General features: G+C 50.6%; 1 protein-coding gene across 1 annotated transcript in view; it reads right to left on the bottom strand.

The window, feature by feature from the left end:
* Window positions 1–9155, bottom strand: part of RFX4 (regulatory factor X4) — a 98817-nt gene extending 89662 nt beyond the window's left edge. Inside the window, exon 1 of the mRNA XM_067295741.1 lies at window positions 9143–9155. Within this exon, the coding sequence (XP_067151842.1) occupies window positions 9143–9155 (13 nt within the window). The remainder of the gene's footprint in view (window positions 1–9142) is intronic.
* Between the last annotated feature and the right edge of the window lie 5637 nt (window positions 9156–14792).

Below are 14792 nucleotides of genomic sequence, written 5' to 3'. Positions count from 1 at the left end.
GCAGCCATTACATTACTCACAACCATTTTGTGAGCAAATATGGCACGAACTAGACAGAAACAAATAAAGAACGCTGTTTCTTTCACCTTTCAAAATGCACCCAGAGACCATCTGCACACCAAAATTAGCAGACAGGGCATTAATAAAGCATCACAGCATACTCCCATGAAGACTGGTACCTCACAGAACGAATCTGTGTGTACCGAGCAAGCATTTCATACTGTTAAGTTTATGACATAAATGTGCTTCTGAGAAACTCTTCACCCACACCTAATGTGCCTAGACTTACAGATTCATAAACCCTGTGTGACTTTAGTTCCTTCCACGCTGCCTCTACCCTCCCCTTAGAAAGTAGTATGGAAGTAGACCAGTGCTTTTAAAACTATGAGCCTGGCTTTTCTGGGAAGCCTCCAGTCTCCTCTGAACAATGTGCTAAGCAAACTCAGGGAGGGAACATGAGAAAAAAGAGGAGTCTTCTTTCCTTCTTCTTCTTTTTTTTTTTTCCTTGACTAAGACTCACCAAAACAAGAGTCTAGTATTGAATATTCAGCACTGAATACTAACTGCTCAATAGATGGTCTGTTTGCAGAGCTCAAAGTGGAAATGACCCAGCAAGGAGGAGAGGTGAACATGCTGCTCCATCCATGTGATTAAAATGCTGTGTAAATGCAGTTCCCCCCTCCTAGTTCTCCCCACCTCTTTTCAATGGAGGCCATTTGCTGCCCCTACCACAACTCATTTAAAAAAAAATGTTTGCATTAGAGGGGCCTCCGTGCAAGTATTGTCCCTGTGACGCTGTATTTAAGAGAGGAATGTTAGCTCCAACTTTGGGAAACCTGCACTGGACAGTCAACCAGCCCAGGGGGATCTATTATTACCACCTCACGTGAGAAAAGGAAAACAGAGGGCCCAGTTTACAAAGGAGCAGAGCACCTTGCCAGGTCTCCCGGTTTGCAGACCTGCATGAGGCACAGATTAAATCTCACCTAGCAGCTGCCTTGTTCTGCAGTGGATCTCAGCGGGCTCTTTTAAGCTCTCCTCCCCTGAGCGAGGGCATTACGTATTGCACAGCGAGTGCCCAGGAGGCCCAGTTGGGTTACGGGCCAGTGTGCAACACAACATGCCTTTTAGCAAACATGCCATTTGAACACAGCTTCTCACAAGGCCGTATTTTCCTTGGTATGAAAGTAGAGCCTGTTTTCACCTTGGACCCTGAGAAGCAGCCCTTTCTGGAAGCAAGATGCACAGTGCAGACCTGTCATACTGAGGGTGAGATTTGCTGCTTTGGCTCTCGCTTCATGTCTGTCCCCTGTGGGATCTCCGTCTCACACACACACAGCACCACACATGGCTCCTCTCCCACTGACCTTGGCGTGCCAAGCGGGTTAGCCAACAAATCCCTGCCCCGCTGCTTGGCCAGGTCTGGCATGTGGGGACCGGGAGCTGAAGTGCCGTGCAGAGGGTGGGAGAGGCACCCTCCAGCCGCAGCATGAGCTGATGGACCTGGGCAATACCCACCACGTGAGCAGACACAGCTGCGTGCCTACGTCTGTGCCTTGACATGCAGCACTTGCAAGGAGGCCTCTGTTTCCACCTTTGTTTGCACCATATTTTCATGAAGTATCAGGTCACTGTCACCTTGGAGACCGGACGGGAATTTCTGTCTCCCCTTGCTAGGTTTTGTCAGGGGTAGAGGGATGGGACGGATTTTGCTTTCCTCTGAGCATTGGAGATGGCCACAGCTAGGAGCAGGGTATCTACAGAGCATGTTGTAAAAGTTAATAGCATGAAATACTCATTTGCTTAATTAGGACATCCTGCCACATGTTCAGGGTTAAATTGAATGTCAGATCTGCAATGAGGTGGGAATCACACCAGTCAGACTGTTGAGAATTTTTTTTTCTTTTCTTAGAAGGATAGGATTGGGTCTACTTCCCATGACCATCTCGTAACTTTATTCAACAAATGACCTGGTTCTGCAAGAACCTACAACATTAGCAAAACCCACAGACTTTCCTGCTCTTCTCCTCCAGCACATGGTAGCTTTTGGTCTTTTGCAGAAGACTGCACATTTATTACAGGGTCCTGGGAAAAGTCACGGGTTATGAGGAAAAGATGTTCTGCAGGGCCTTTCAAATGAGATGTACATCACCAGCGCCACTGGGACCGAACACCACGACATGGGTGGTTCCTCCCAGCACAGGATGCCAAGCTGGTGGGATCTCACCAATGCATCGCACTCTCCCTCCATGCTGCCTTCTCAGATGAAGCAGCTTACTTTCATCCCCAGTAGGAAAAAGGTTGTTTTAGCACTCCTGAAATAGTGTAGCAAGTAATAGGATTCTATAAATCTAGTTAATCCTTCTACTACTGCATTTAGTGGTATCAATATTTACCCCTAAACTTGGCTTTTTTCACTGTGTTTAATTCTCTTTGCCACTGCATTTCTGTTTGGTTATTGCTTTACAAGTTTAGCAAAGCTAACTCTGACTTTACAGATGTATACAAGAACAGAAAGCTCATGCCTGTTATGGAGAAAATGATCATTACAGTGTTTGGTCGACTTAGGGGACTCATTTGCAAACTTACAGGCATGTAAGGCATTTTTCATACCAAAAGTTCTACTGAACTTAACGTGAGTGTTTACAAGCCTTGCCTCAAGCCCTGCCAACCCAAAGAAAATGGCTGTACTGAAGAAAATAGGATAAAGAAAATCTGTTAGTATTTCTCTAACCAGTGAAAATTTTAAAATACAAGAAAGTACAGGTGAACAAGAACAAATCCGTTCATGTCTAGCAACAGTATTCTAAAAACAGCAATAATTTCTAACACTCTAAACTTGTAGTCCTTGTTCCCAGGCAAATCTCCTTTTTTCTGGATATAACCTCAGCAAGTGAATCAAAATCCCTAGAGAAGAGGACTTTGTGTTTCAAAAGTGTTTGAACCATAGGGTTCACGAGAACCCAAAGCTCCAACGGGAATTTTGCCAGAATAGCAACCACTGAATTAGACCACCGAAAGCCTAGAAAACCTACAAAATCCCGGTTACGTCCCCAGCTTGCTGCTTGGGAATTAATGCCTCTAATTCGCAGTGCTCTATGTTTCAGAGAATTGCTCATTCGGAGAATGTTCTAGCTGTCGAAAAATGTATTGTTCTCCATTACCATAATATTTGGGATCCCATGCAAAAAATGCTCAGGATAAGCTGCTAATTAATTGTGAACCCATCATTCACAGCTGTGAATTGACTGCTTGGTTCCTGTAACAAACTCCATTTCAGAGAAATTAAGTTCACTTTCCAATAAGGGAAAACAAAGTGTTGCTGTAGTTGAAGTGAAGGAAACGAGACAGTGCTGAGCCCTGCATTTCAGTCTTGAGGCAATTTAAGCCGCAAATGAGCTTTTTCTTCGTTACTGGAGGCAGTGGGAGCCAAGGCTCTTTTTAACCCTCTCCCCTTTTCCTGATTTCAAGTTTATACTTCTCCCAACCACTTATTTATTATCAGAGACTTGAAATGTGGCTCTCACAGTAATCTAGAAGGACCCTGTCCCTGACTTGAAAGCATTTCGCCACATTTCACTGTAACACTGGCTAGTGTTTTATATCTAATAAACTGCTCCTTCTGTAAACCTCTCAGGAGAAAATAAATGCGAATGAAAACAAGGCAGGACTGCTAGTTGTGCATGTCAAACAGACGCAATTAAGTTATATAAGACATTCACAGCCATTAAGGGAGATCATTAGGAGCTAACCCTATACACCTGCTCTTTTTGAGAGAGCAACACACACCTCCACTCTGACTTCAACAGGTGTTTGCCTTGTGGAATAGAAATTGCAGGATCAGGACCCTTCTCTAACAGCAAATTATACTGCAGTTTTACACCAGCCCAGAAACTCTCCGACACATACGTACAATTCCGCAGGAATGGAAAGATGTGTGTAAACACATTTTTAATGCAGACATAATAATAATAAAAAAAACCCACACTACAAAGACCTCCATTGGCTTAATCATCGCCAGATACTCTTCCTTCCTACTCTCGCTATCTATAGGATCGCTCAGCCAGCAAAGATCCTTTATGCTATCCATCTTCCTAACCAGAATGTTAGCAATCAAATTCCCTCAGCCGCCGGGGCGCTGGGCTCCAGCAGGGTCGGATCTGATGGGGTATTCATTTCCCGACACAATGCAACAAATAGAAAATCCAGCACAGATGCGGGGAAACAGACAAGTGGGTGAACGCAGAAAATTCACCAACTTCAGTGCCCGTGGAATTGTGAGCTAATTATTTGGACTCTAATGTCACATTCCCAAAGGATGACCTTATATTTGTATTAGTTACATGACAGTCCACCACTGCTCTAAGGGCATTGTTACAAACCAGCAAGCCCGGGCTGTATTTAAGGCCACCTCTGTAAAAGTCGTCATCTGAGGAGGTACCGATGTTTGGTCACCGCATGGGTTTCAGTGATCCTAGCACTTCATCTTTATTTTGCTATGGCAGAATCCTACGTATGGGAATATCCTCCGAGGAGATGCACCCCCGCATGGCCGTTCTAACTTTTAAAACACTTGCAATTTAAGCTAAAAAATGCAAAGGTACCCATTCTGAGATGCTGCAGGTTTTATGAACGCGCTAACCTTCGCCTACACACTCCCTGCGCTAGCAGCTGAAAACAACCTGATTTCCTAAAATTGGACAAGCCAGTGACACCAACAGAATCGTGGAGCTCTATCCCGGGGCGTTGCAATAGTTACTTTCTGTGGCACAGCTCTAACTTCCCTTCACAAGTGTCTCAGCACGAAACACTCTCCTTTTATCATTTTCAGAAGTGCTCAACAGATCTTTTGCTCGACAGAAGTTTACTACAGTAAAGGTGTGGCGGTGGCAGAGCAGCTAAGGCCACAGAGTGCTTTACAGTCTCACAGACAGAAGTTTAATGTGTCTGAATCTGGAATCTCTTCTTTAAAGAGTGTTTCACTTGGATAAAATCTTGAGGATTGCAAATCCTAAACTGTGACTTAAAGAAATAAAATAATTTCCTATAGCTGTCTAGCTGTTCATATGCAAAATCTTGTTTTGGTTCTTTTTCCTTTTCGTGCATTTAAAGACCTTTTCTTAACTGTAGGTAAATAACAGATTGCAGAGCAGTAAAAACTACCACAACCCCCTCCTCCCCCACCAAGTATTTTAGAATTAATTCAAGAGCAGACAAATAAATCACAAAATCATTCTCTGAGTCAAACTTAGAAGATGAACTCCTTAGCTCAAGCTAATGCTGGCTAACTCACAAACCTCTGAAAAATCCCCAAGGATTTTACCAATGTCTAAATAAACCCTCGGGAATAAAGACCTGATTCAGTGCTAGGACTTGCTTTTAGACCTCAGTTCTGTTCCCGCTGAAGACAGAGCGAGCTCTGACTGCCAAAGGTTGGGCCTCGGTGTGCAATCATTGCCCACAGCAACTCCACAGTGAGCAGGAAAGAAAACGTTTGGGGTTTTTGTTGTTGTTGTTGTTCCATTTCTTTCATGTGTGAAATTTCATTTTAAATCACGTAAGGTAGACAGTAAAGTTCCACTGTATAAAGAACCAGTGGTATTTCCTTCACATAACTGTATCGCATCAAATTTAGGATTCAAAAGGATCATGGGATCATCTTGGCTGCTCAGCAGGTAAGAACCTTTATAAATACAAATACTGGCACCATAAATCACATTTTTACTCGAGTATGAGCTAGGAAGAAAAAAGAATAGCAACATCTTCTTTATCCATTAGAAATCTGTTACCATAAGCAAAGCATACAGTTTTCAGCAACAAAACAAACCGCTTGCTTGAATCGAAAAATCCAGACCTAAGATTGCAGGCCCTCAGCACTATACATGTGTTCTGAAATGTCACCACTGCTTTGCCAACTAGCATTCCAGGATTTATTATCAATATTGGCAATGCCATTAATTGAACCAGGATATGAAAGCCATTAATTCTCTTCAGTCTGTGCTTATATGCTAGATCCTTTATAAACGGCAAGCGTATAAAAAAGGTCATCCGCTACGGCAGCAACACCCAAGTACTGATAAGAGCGCAGCCCAAAATCAGCCCGACACCACTCCGTGTTCATGTCAGGCTGCAGAAGCCGCTTTTCATGGTCCACCTAAACTGTTTTAAGGGCCTAATCCAAACGTCCTTGACAGCCCTGAAAGGCTTTCTGCCGATTTTAATGGGGTCTGGATCAGCTCCTAAAGCCTCAGCTTCACATCCCGAGCATCTCATCCATCTAGCACTTCGAAACCGGCGGCGTTTTTGCCCGGCTCCTGAACCGAAAGCAGCAGGGCTGGTTATTGAACCACGCAGGGAAGCTGCACGCCGAGAAAGCGCCTCCTCTCCCCCCGGAGCCCCCCCGTCCCGCAGCGGGACCTGTGCAGCCGGGGGTGCCGGGGCCTCCGGCGCCCCGCAGCCCCGCCGGGCCCCGCCGCGGGCCGCGGCGCCGTCGGGAGGGGGCTGCGCCGCCGCCCCGAGGCGCCCCGGGGCGCCCCGTCGTCCCCCCCCGCCCCGGCAGCGCCTCGCACTCACCCTAGCGATGTCACTAGGGGGGGCTGCGGCTATGGAAACGCCGTTTTAAGGCTTGAGGTCTTCTGCAAGCTCCCCCCCGCCCTCCGGGGCTCCCCGGGTGCTGCCCCCCATGAGCCCGGTGGGCTCCGCCGGGGAGGAAAGGGGGCCCCGGGGCTGGGGGGCGGCGCGGCGCTGCGGCGGGCGCGGGGCGCCTGTTGCGTTTGCCCGCAGCGCTTTTACGCCGCCTTGAAACCGCTCTTCGCCGGGCGAGGCTGTGGGGTGCGTTAGAAGAGGAACTTTTTCTTCTTTCTTTTTTTGTTTTTTGTTTTTTCCCCATGCTCCCAAATGCCCAGGAATCGATTTAGGCTTGGTGACAACCCCTCTGGGTCACTCCCCATCGGCTCTTTCGGCTAGCAGAGCATTAGCTAAACTAGGTGAAAGCACACGAGACTGCTGTGTAGAGGTAAATAAACCCAGTTATTCCCGCGCCTTAAAATTAGAGCCGTAGGTGATTTTTTTTTTTAATCACGCTGTTTTAGGGAAAAACTGTTAAGGGAAAATTAAAACATGACCGATATATATTTTTTTTCAATGAAGCCATATTTCTCCACAATGCAAAAGGATCTTTACATAACAACTGAACCTCAGGAGAAAAGCTAATTGGATTAAGTCCTCTGAAAGGGAGGTTAAGGTGTCTGAATGAGACAACTGCAAAGCTCCACTTTTCTTGCCATCTGTTTAGCAAGACTAAAGTGTTTTCCGATTAATATTATCTTAATCAATCATGTTGCCATTTATTATAACCATACTGAATCCAAAGAACGAGTAGTATGGAGGCTCTGCCTGAGGATGGACTACTGTGAACTCACGGCTAGAAAATTCTGGGGGATTTGGGTGGGGTTTTTTTAACTATTTTTTTTCCTTTAACGGCCGCTTACTCCCGTGAACGAGAAATTCCCCGCCGTGGCCGTAACTCCGTCCCAACGGTGCTCGTGGAAAGAAGGGCAACTTTGTTTTACACCCGAGTAGCTGCTGCGCACGCTGTGACCGAAACACAACGATTCCTTCCCCACGGAGCACTTTCCCCCCGCACCAAACGGGCCGGTTTTGTCCCGGGGCCCCGGCTGTAAACGTGGCCCAAAACAGGCTCGTTTCGCCGCCGCGAGGGGCCGAGCGCGGCTGCTGCGCTTCGCCCTCCGCGCCGGCACCACGCAGCCCGGGCACGGCGGAGCGGCAGCTTTTCTTTTTTTTAATAGGTGTTTAAATTAAAAAAGCAATAATAATTGCTCGGGGAGGGAGGGAGGGGGGTGCCCTTCTGGCCGGCCGCCCGCCCGCCGGGGAGCGGCGGCGAGGCGAAGCGGGGCCGCGGCGGCTCGAAGGCCGCAGCTCCCCGGCCCCGCGCCCCGGCCCCGGTCCGGGTCCCGGTCCCGGCCCGCGCCGCCCGGCTGCACCGGCCCGGCGACCTCGGAGCCCGAGGCGAGCCGCGACGGAGCTGCGGGCGCCCCGGCGAGCGGCGGGCCGCGGCCGTCGGGGAGGCGCGGGGAGCCCGATCCCGGCGCGGGTCCGGCAGCTCCCGGGGGAGCGGGCAGCGTCCCCCGGGGCTGTGGCCCAACCTGCGTCTGCCTAGGAGACGCCGGGCCGTGGGGGCGGGAACGGAGGGTTTAAGTTTCCTGTGCTAATAAAATAAAATGAAATTGCAGAGGCCGTTTTGGTGGCTGCCTGCCCTCCGCTGCAGCCGGGGGCTGCGCTGAGGACGGGGCGCCCTCCGTTAGCGCTTACGGCTGGTGGAAAGCGGGGCCGTGGGGAGCGGGCAGCGCAGGCACCACGGGCGTTAAGAGGAGGGGAGAGGGGGGAAGACGCAGGCCCGGGCCCTGCCGTCCGCGGAGACCCCAGCGCGGGGAGCCGGGCCGGGCCGGGGCCAGAGGCGGCCGTCGGGGCGGGCGGCCCCTCCTCTGCGCCCCTCTCCCTCGCCTCCCGCCTGGGCTGCTCTCCGCTTGCAGCACCGCTGCTGAGAGTTGCAGCCGCCCTTTTCCCGTCCGGGTACGGGGCCATCCACGCCATCGTTTGGCGGCGGGGGGAAGGGAGGGGGGACCTACCCCAAACTTCCTCCCCTCCAAAGCTGCCCAGCCCCGGCTCTGCCTGTGGGACAAGTCAACCCCCGTCCTGGGCTCGCACTAACCAACCATGTTCCTCAATAAACCTTGTTTTCTCGCCCCTCTGAAAGGCTCCACTCAAATCTAAGCAAGCGCCTAAAATTAGAAGCAGAGAGGAAATTAGTTTGCCGGCCGGCAGCCTATGGAGGAAAAAGGAAAAAAAAGGAAATAAAGAAAAAAAAAAAGCCTCTTCTCCCTCGCATCCGCAAGTGTAATCTCAGGGCTCCAGCGCAGGAGCAGCAGCTCCCCCCCGCCGGCCACTTCGCCCCCCCACGCACCCTGCTCTCCTCGCACACGCCTGTGCTCATTTGCCTACGAGCCTGCTAACTTACTGCGCTCCCAGAGCCGCAGCCCGCGTTTCCCCCGTCATCACTGTCAAGTTGAAAAGTCTTCCCTGGTCTGCGAGAGGAGCCCGCTGCCCCCGGGAGGGGACTTACCTGTGGAGTCCATATCGGGTTCCTCCAGTAACCCACAATGCATGCTCTTCCCATGGACAGGACGGGAGCCCCAAGGTCCCGGGGTTTGGAGAGCCCCTATCTCAAAGATGCACACAGAGGAAGGAGCGGGGGGAGAGAGGGAGAAGGGTGGCGGTGAGGGGGTGGGGAGGAAGGTCGGAGAAAGATAGTAGGGGAGCGAGCGCGCCCGGGAGAGAGGGACACTCAGTAATCCAGCAGGGCAAAGCCAGACCCGTCAAAATGTTTGCGGATGTTTCATGGGAAAAAGCATCATTTTATAGAAGCCCTGATGGGAGAAATGTCATTGATAGGCCAGCCAGCCTGATGAATGGCTGCTACTCAGATGGGGATGTGGCAAGGCTCAATGTGAAGCCCATTGTGGTGCTGTTTTGAATAAGAAAAGCTTTCCTCCAAAAAGGGGGGCCTTAGATCTACGCAATCCCAACACTTCGACTTCCCTCTTCTATTAGGGCATTAGAAACGTTTTTCTTATTTAAAGTTCCAGCGGCCTTTCCACTCCTCCCTCCCCCCCCCCAGCCCCCACCCAAAGCCTTTGGCTCATTACAGTCTGAGATCAAAATTGGCTTAGATCTTCAAACAGGCGCGGGGTTTGGGGCTGTGCTTTTCGGGGCTGCTCGGGGTGTGTGTGCAGCTCCGCGAAGCTCCCCTCCTCCTCCCGGGGAGCTCGGGGTTGGGATCCTCCGCGGGCACATGGCGCTTGAAGCTGCACAGCTTCCCAAATATCTTGTAAGCTTAGTTTATTGGGGGAAAAGGACGATGTGTGTGGGTAGGGAAGGGGGGTAGGGGGGGAGAGAGAGAAGTTGCCAGTGTCTCGCCGAGCGATGCTGGTGTTTGAGATGGGCAGCAGAGTCTGCCGTGGGTTTCCCTGCTCCCCGGGGCACCGAGCAGGCTGGGGGCAAGTCCTGCCACCGGCCTGGCTGCCAAAGACAAGCGCCTGGCCCGGAAAGCTTTACATGGGACTGCGGAGAAAGTAAACGGGGGGGGGGGGGGGTGTCCTGATTGCCATGAGAAATGGAGAGCCAAAAGTGTGTATTTTCAAACTAACGCTCTCTTCCAGCTTTAGACCAAGGATGCGAGGCTCCCTTTTAGGGTTAGCACATTGCGGGGGGGGGAGACGGGGCTGGAAAAAGTTGCTTATTCTGCAAGCGGTTGTATGTGCTGGAAGTGGAAGTAAAAGTGCAAAGCTAGGGCTCTGATAAAAGTGGCTGGTTTGGGGAAGGAAAAGCTGTGATTAGAATATGAATAGAGCTCCAGGAGAGGAAGAGAAAGGGGGATTATAGCTGAATTACTTTGACCATGGACAGAGCCAACGTTTTCCACTCTTCTCCCCCTCTCCCCTCCCAACACCCAGACTCCCCCCCGCTTCTCTCTCCCCTTTGGGGGAAAAAAAAAAACCAGCAAAACAAGCAGCGAGGCTGCTAAACAAGAAACCCAGCGCTTCGCAGCGCACTCGCATCCCCGGGCCCGGCGGGGAGAGGCGGCGGAGCGCCGCGCCTAGCCCCGCCGCTCGCCCGCCGGCCCGGGCACCCCGCGCTCCCGCGGCCCCCGCCGGGACGGGACGGGACGGGACGGGACGGACGGGGCGGGACGGGACGGGGCGGGACGGGACGGGGCGGCCGCGCGGCCCCGTGCCGGGCGGGGGGCGGCGGCGCAGCCCGGCGGAGTCCAAGCCTTGGCGTGGGAAGCCCAGGGCGCCTGAAAAGGAGGCCGGTAAAAATAATACCGGCGGAGGGCCGTGGAAAAACGGAGTCCGCGGCAGGCGGTGGTTGAAAGGCACTTCAGCTCGAGGCGGAGGAATTGGCCCGCTAACTCTTCCCCGGGGTCGCCTGCTGCCAAAACGTGCCCGGAGGAGCAGCTGCAGGTCACCGAGCCGAGTGTCCGCCCCGGCGAGGCGCTGCCCACGATGCGCCCCCGCGGCGCGGGGCCCGACGGAGCACCTGTGCGCTGCCCCCGGCGGGACGGGACGGGACGGGACGGGACGGGACGGGGCCCGGACGGGGTGGGCGCAGCCAGGCGCGGGTCCCGCCGCCGCTCGCCCCCTCGACGGCGCGATCTGCGGCTCGGGGGGGAGCAGGCAGCGGAGGCTCCCGACCGCCTCCTCCCCGCAGCCGCCAAATGTCAACTCGCCGCCCGCCCCGGCGCTGCCCGCCGCCGCCTCCCCGCCCCTCGTCGGGCCTCGCCGGGGCACCTGCCCCGCTCCGGCCGCCCCGCTGCCGCCACAGTTGGAGGCGTTGCCACAGTGGGGGTGACAGGCCGTACTCCGCTGCGAAGTGCCCCTGGGGTCCTTGGTATGTGTTAGGTTATTTTTGATTGCAGCTGCCAAACCGAGGTCATTCCCCCCCCCCCCCGAGGTTTTTCCTTTTCTCTTTTCTCCTAAAGTTTTGTCATGGAGTCGTACGAGCCCTGAGGAGAAGCTGCGGTGAAGAGCCTTCGAGGCCTGGTGCACTTTTCTGTGGGAGAAGCATTGGCCCTGTGGGGGAGTAGGAATCCTGGGTAAATATTAAGGCCACTGGGGGCAGGGGGGAGGGGGCATTCTCTGAGGGATTTTGAAATCAGTGTTAACTTTAAAAAGGTAGAAAATGCTGACCATGGCTGTAGGGAGAGGAGAGCAGCCTGTAAACAGAGCTGATGCCAGAAACGGCTCTTAGCAGCTGCCCTGGCCGTGCAGGTAGTTATGGTCAGAGACCCCAGCACAGAGGCTGAGACACCTACCTCTGGCCAGGTGCCGGTCTGCAGGAACTCGTGTGTGGTGCCTTACGAAGGGAAGTGTTTACTCATATTACACAGCAGGCAAGAGAGCAGCATTGGGCATGGGCCTGATTTCTGGAAGTGTTGAACACCTACAGTGACAGCTGTTGGGTCTCGGTTAGTGCAACTCTGTGCTTGTGGAAAATCAGCCTTTACTATTTTAAAGATTGAAGGGACTGTTTCTGTGTTGTTGATGTCCCAGAGATAAAGTGAAATAAAAATGCAGGATGTGTGAACACAGGGATATATTCTTTCTAGGATGATGATAAGGATGGGATTCAGCTATCATTATGCACAGGTTGGATGCCTAGAGCATTGGTCTCCTCTTTAACATGATGCAAAGATGTAAATTCCCTATATGTGATGATGCATGGACAGGATCAGCAGCAGGCACTTCTGTTAGACCAGAGGTGCTTGTTGTTGCAGTCTGCTTACTCCCTGCCTCTCAGGTTAGTTCCTGTCCTCACGTTCCTGTGGAATATGTCAATGCTGTTGTCTTCCTGCTTACCTAATCCCCTCCTTAGTTTGTCAGATAGCTCTGGTGTACTGCCACAGCTCAGTCATTGTTATTTGTTTGGTTTTTGCTTATGTTTTTAAAAAGCATATCGTGCGTGTGGATATCCCACTTGACACTATATAAAAGATTTGATTCTTCTGAAAGTGTGGGGCATCTCCTCCTGTGAAAATCAGGTTTATTGAATGTGCTGCAAGTTGGATGCTTACAGATGGAACCACTGCAAGTTCACAGCCTTTTCTGAAAATGTAGGCTGTAGGATTTGATTTAATGCAGAATAAAGGGCAGGCCTTGGCAAGGATGCAAAACTCTACAATCAGGACTCCTCACTCCAGATTCTTTCCTGTGCAGAACAACTACAAGCCATTAAAAAAGCCAACATAACCTTACACTGCATCAGATGAAGTGTTTCTAGTGGAGAGGGACTCTGTTGCTATCGTAGAAGGGAGTGGTGTTACCCCATCTAGGAGAGTATGTGCAGTTCTAGTCCCTTTTGTTCAAGAAAGATGAATACAAATGTGTGCAGATGCGTAGACAGAAGAGCAGGTTCATCAAGGGAACAGAAAGCCTGCCTTAGAGGCAGCTGGTTTAGCAAAGCAGAGGCAGAGTGGAGATATTGCTGCTCATATCAACTTTTCACTCAGGTAATTTGAGCACTTTCAGAAACACGGAGGTTTCCACTGTTTTTCACTCTGCAAACAGGCTGGTACCATGCAAACCTTTCTTGCTATAAGCTCCTGAGGGCTGTTCAGCAGTACTAGTCTCTAACATGATTATTTTGAGGGTAAACATCAAGGAATAAGAAGAGCTATTTGAACAAAAGAACAATGTCAGCACAGGAACAAGAGGGTATAAACTGTTATCTATTAATTTAGCTAAAATATCCAAGGGAACTCTAGGCTGCAGTTCTAGACTAGTTTTTACTAAGATTAGCAGGGAAAAGAAACTGCATTCATTTTGGTAGCCAGTGTGAATGGCTTGTGAAAGGGGTCATGTGAAATGGAGTATCAGGGATCTGGGTTCAGTGACTCAGAGGATCCTTTTGGATCCCATGTCTCTGCACAGAGTGTAAGATTGCTGGCAGCAGCTGGATATATAGTGACAGTTTTATTATTTTATCAATGGCTGTAGGCTGTGAGTGGTTCCATGTTTTCTTACTTGCCTAAGTCAGCAACCTCCTTCTCTCAAAATGAACAAACACTTCCGTCCACCCTCTTTCCCAACTTAACTGTAGACATGTCTGAAGCCAATTCCTGTGAAAGAGGAGTGTAAGTCAGCCCTAAATGATCATCTTTTATTAATGCTTGTGAAAGGACTTCTGCTCAGCTCCAGTTCTCAGGTTCACGGATAATTGCAGTGCCAGTGCTCCTAGAAGGGACCAGTGAAAACACCCTGCTCACACTGTTCAGCTCCAACCTGCATGGAGGATGGAAATTCACATTTCTGGTCCTGTAGGTTTGGGTAGTATCAGGATGCGCAGGAGTCTGCAAGAACTCCTGCATCCAGAGCTGCTGCCCAGAGCGCTCAGCATGGGAGAGTCTTGCTGACTTTATTAGGAGAAAAGGGCAAGCAGTCCTTGATTTCTGAGCTTACACCGGATTGAGCTGGCTTTTGTTCTGTGTGGCTGGTACTAGTTACCAGAGGATTTGTACTGTGTGCTGGAAGAAGAGCCAGCCTTAAAAGCTATTATAGACAACAGACACAGAAAAGATCCGTCCCAGGCTGCATCTTAGCTGCAGAACAACTGGATGTGAAGCTGTGGTATCCTTTTAGATGACTGACTGATAATGTTTCTTTTGATCTGCCTGGAGCACGGAGAATCACCTTCAGTGCCTGCCTGTGACTGACTGGGTGAGGCCCAAATGCAGAGTTAAGTTTCCAATTCACTAGGAGTAAAAGGTAAAACCATTTCCATTATTAGAAAGTAATTTTAGCAAGATACTAGAACTTTACTGCATAGAATATTGTTTTATTTCTTTTCTAAGTTTGTGAGTGATTTTTCTGTTTATAAATATTTTGCTGTTCATTTTGTTAACTCTGAGCACATGGTAGCTACCGTGCATCTGCTAGAATGGTAAAGCATATGCTAGGGCAAGTAGTTCCCCAAAACTCATGGTAATGAAAGACGAAGATGCTGCTGCTGTTAGCAGCGAATTCCTTTTGATTTGGAACTAAAGAGGGGGAGAAGACATGTAAAATGAAACTATTACAGAGAAATTCATGGCTCATTGCAAACACCACACTGGTACCTGCCTCATGAAATATACACATAAAGGGTAACTGTAATTAGGAGAAATATGTAGTTGCTTCCCTCCCTCCCCCCCCAGCAGCAAAATACAAAGAGCAATG

The sequence above is a fragment of the Apteryx mantelli genome, chromosome 1 (genome assembly GCF_036417845.1).
Source record: "Apteryx mantelli isolate bAptMan1 chromosome 1, bAptMan1.hap1, whole genome shotgun sequence".
In the NCBI taxonomy this organism is placed as follows: Eukaryota; Metazoa; Chordata; class Aves; order Apterygiformes; family Apterygidae; genus Apteryx; species Apteryx mantelli.
This window is presented reverse-complemented; position numbering and strand designations above follow the sequence as displayed.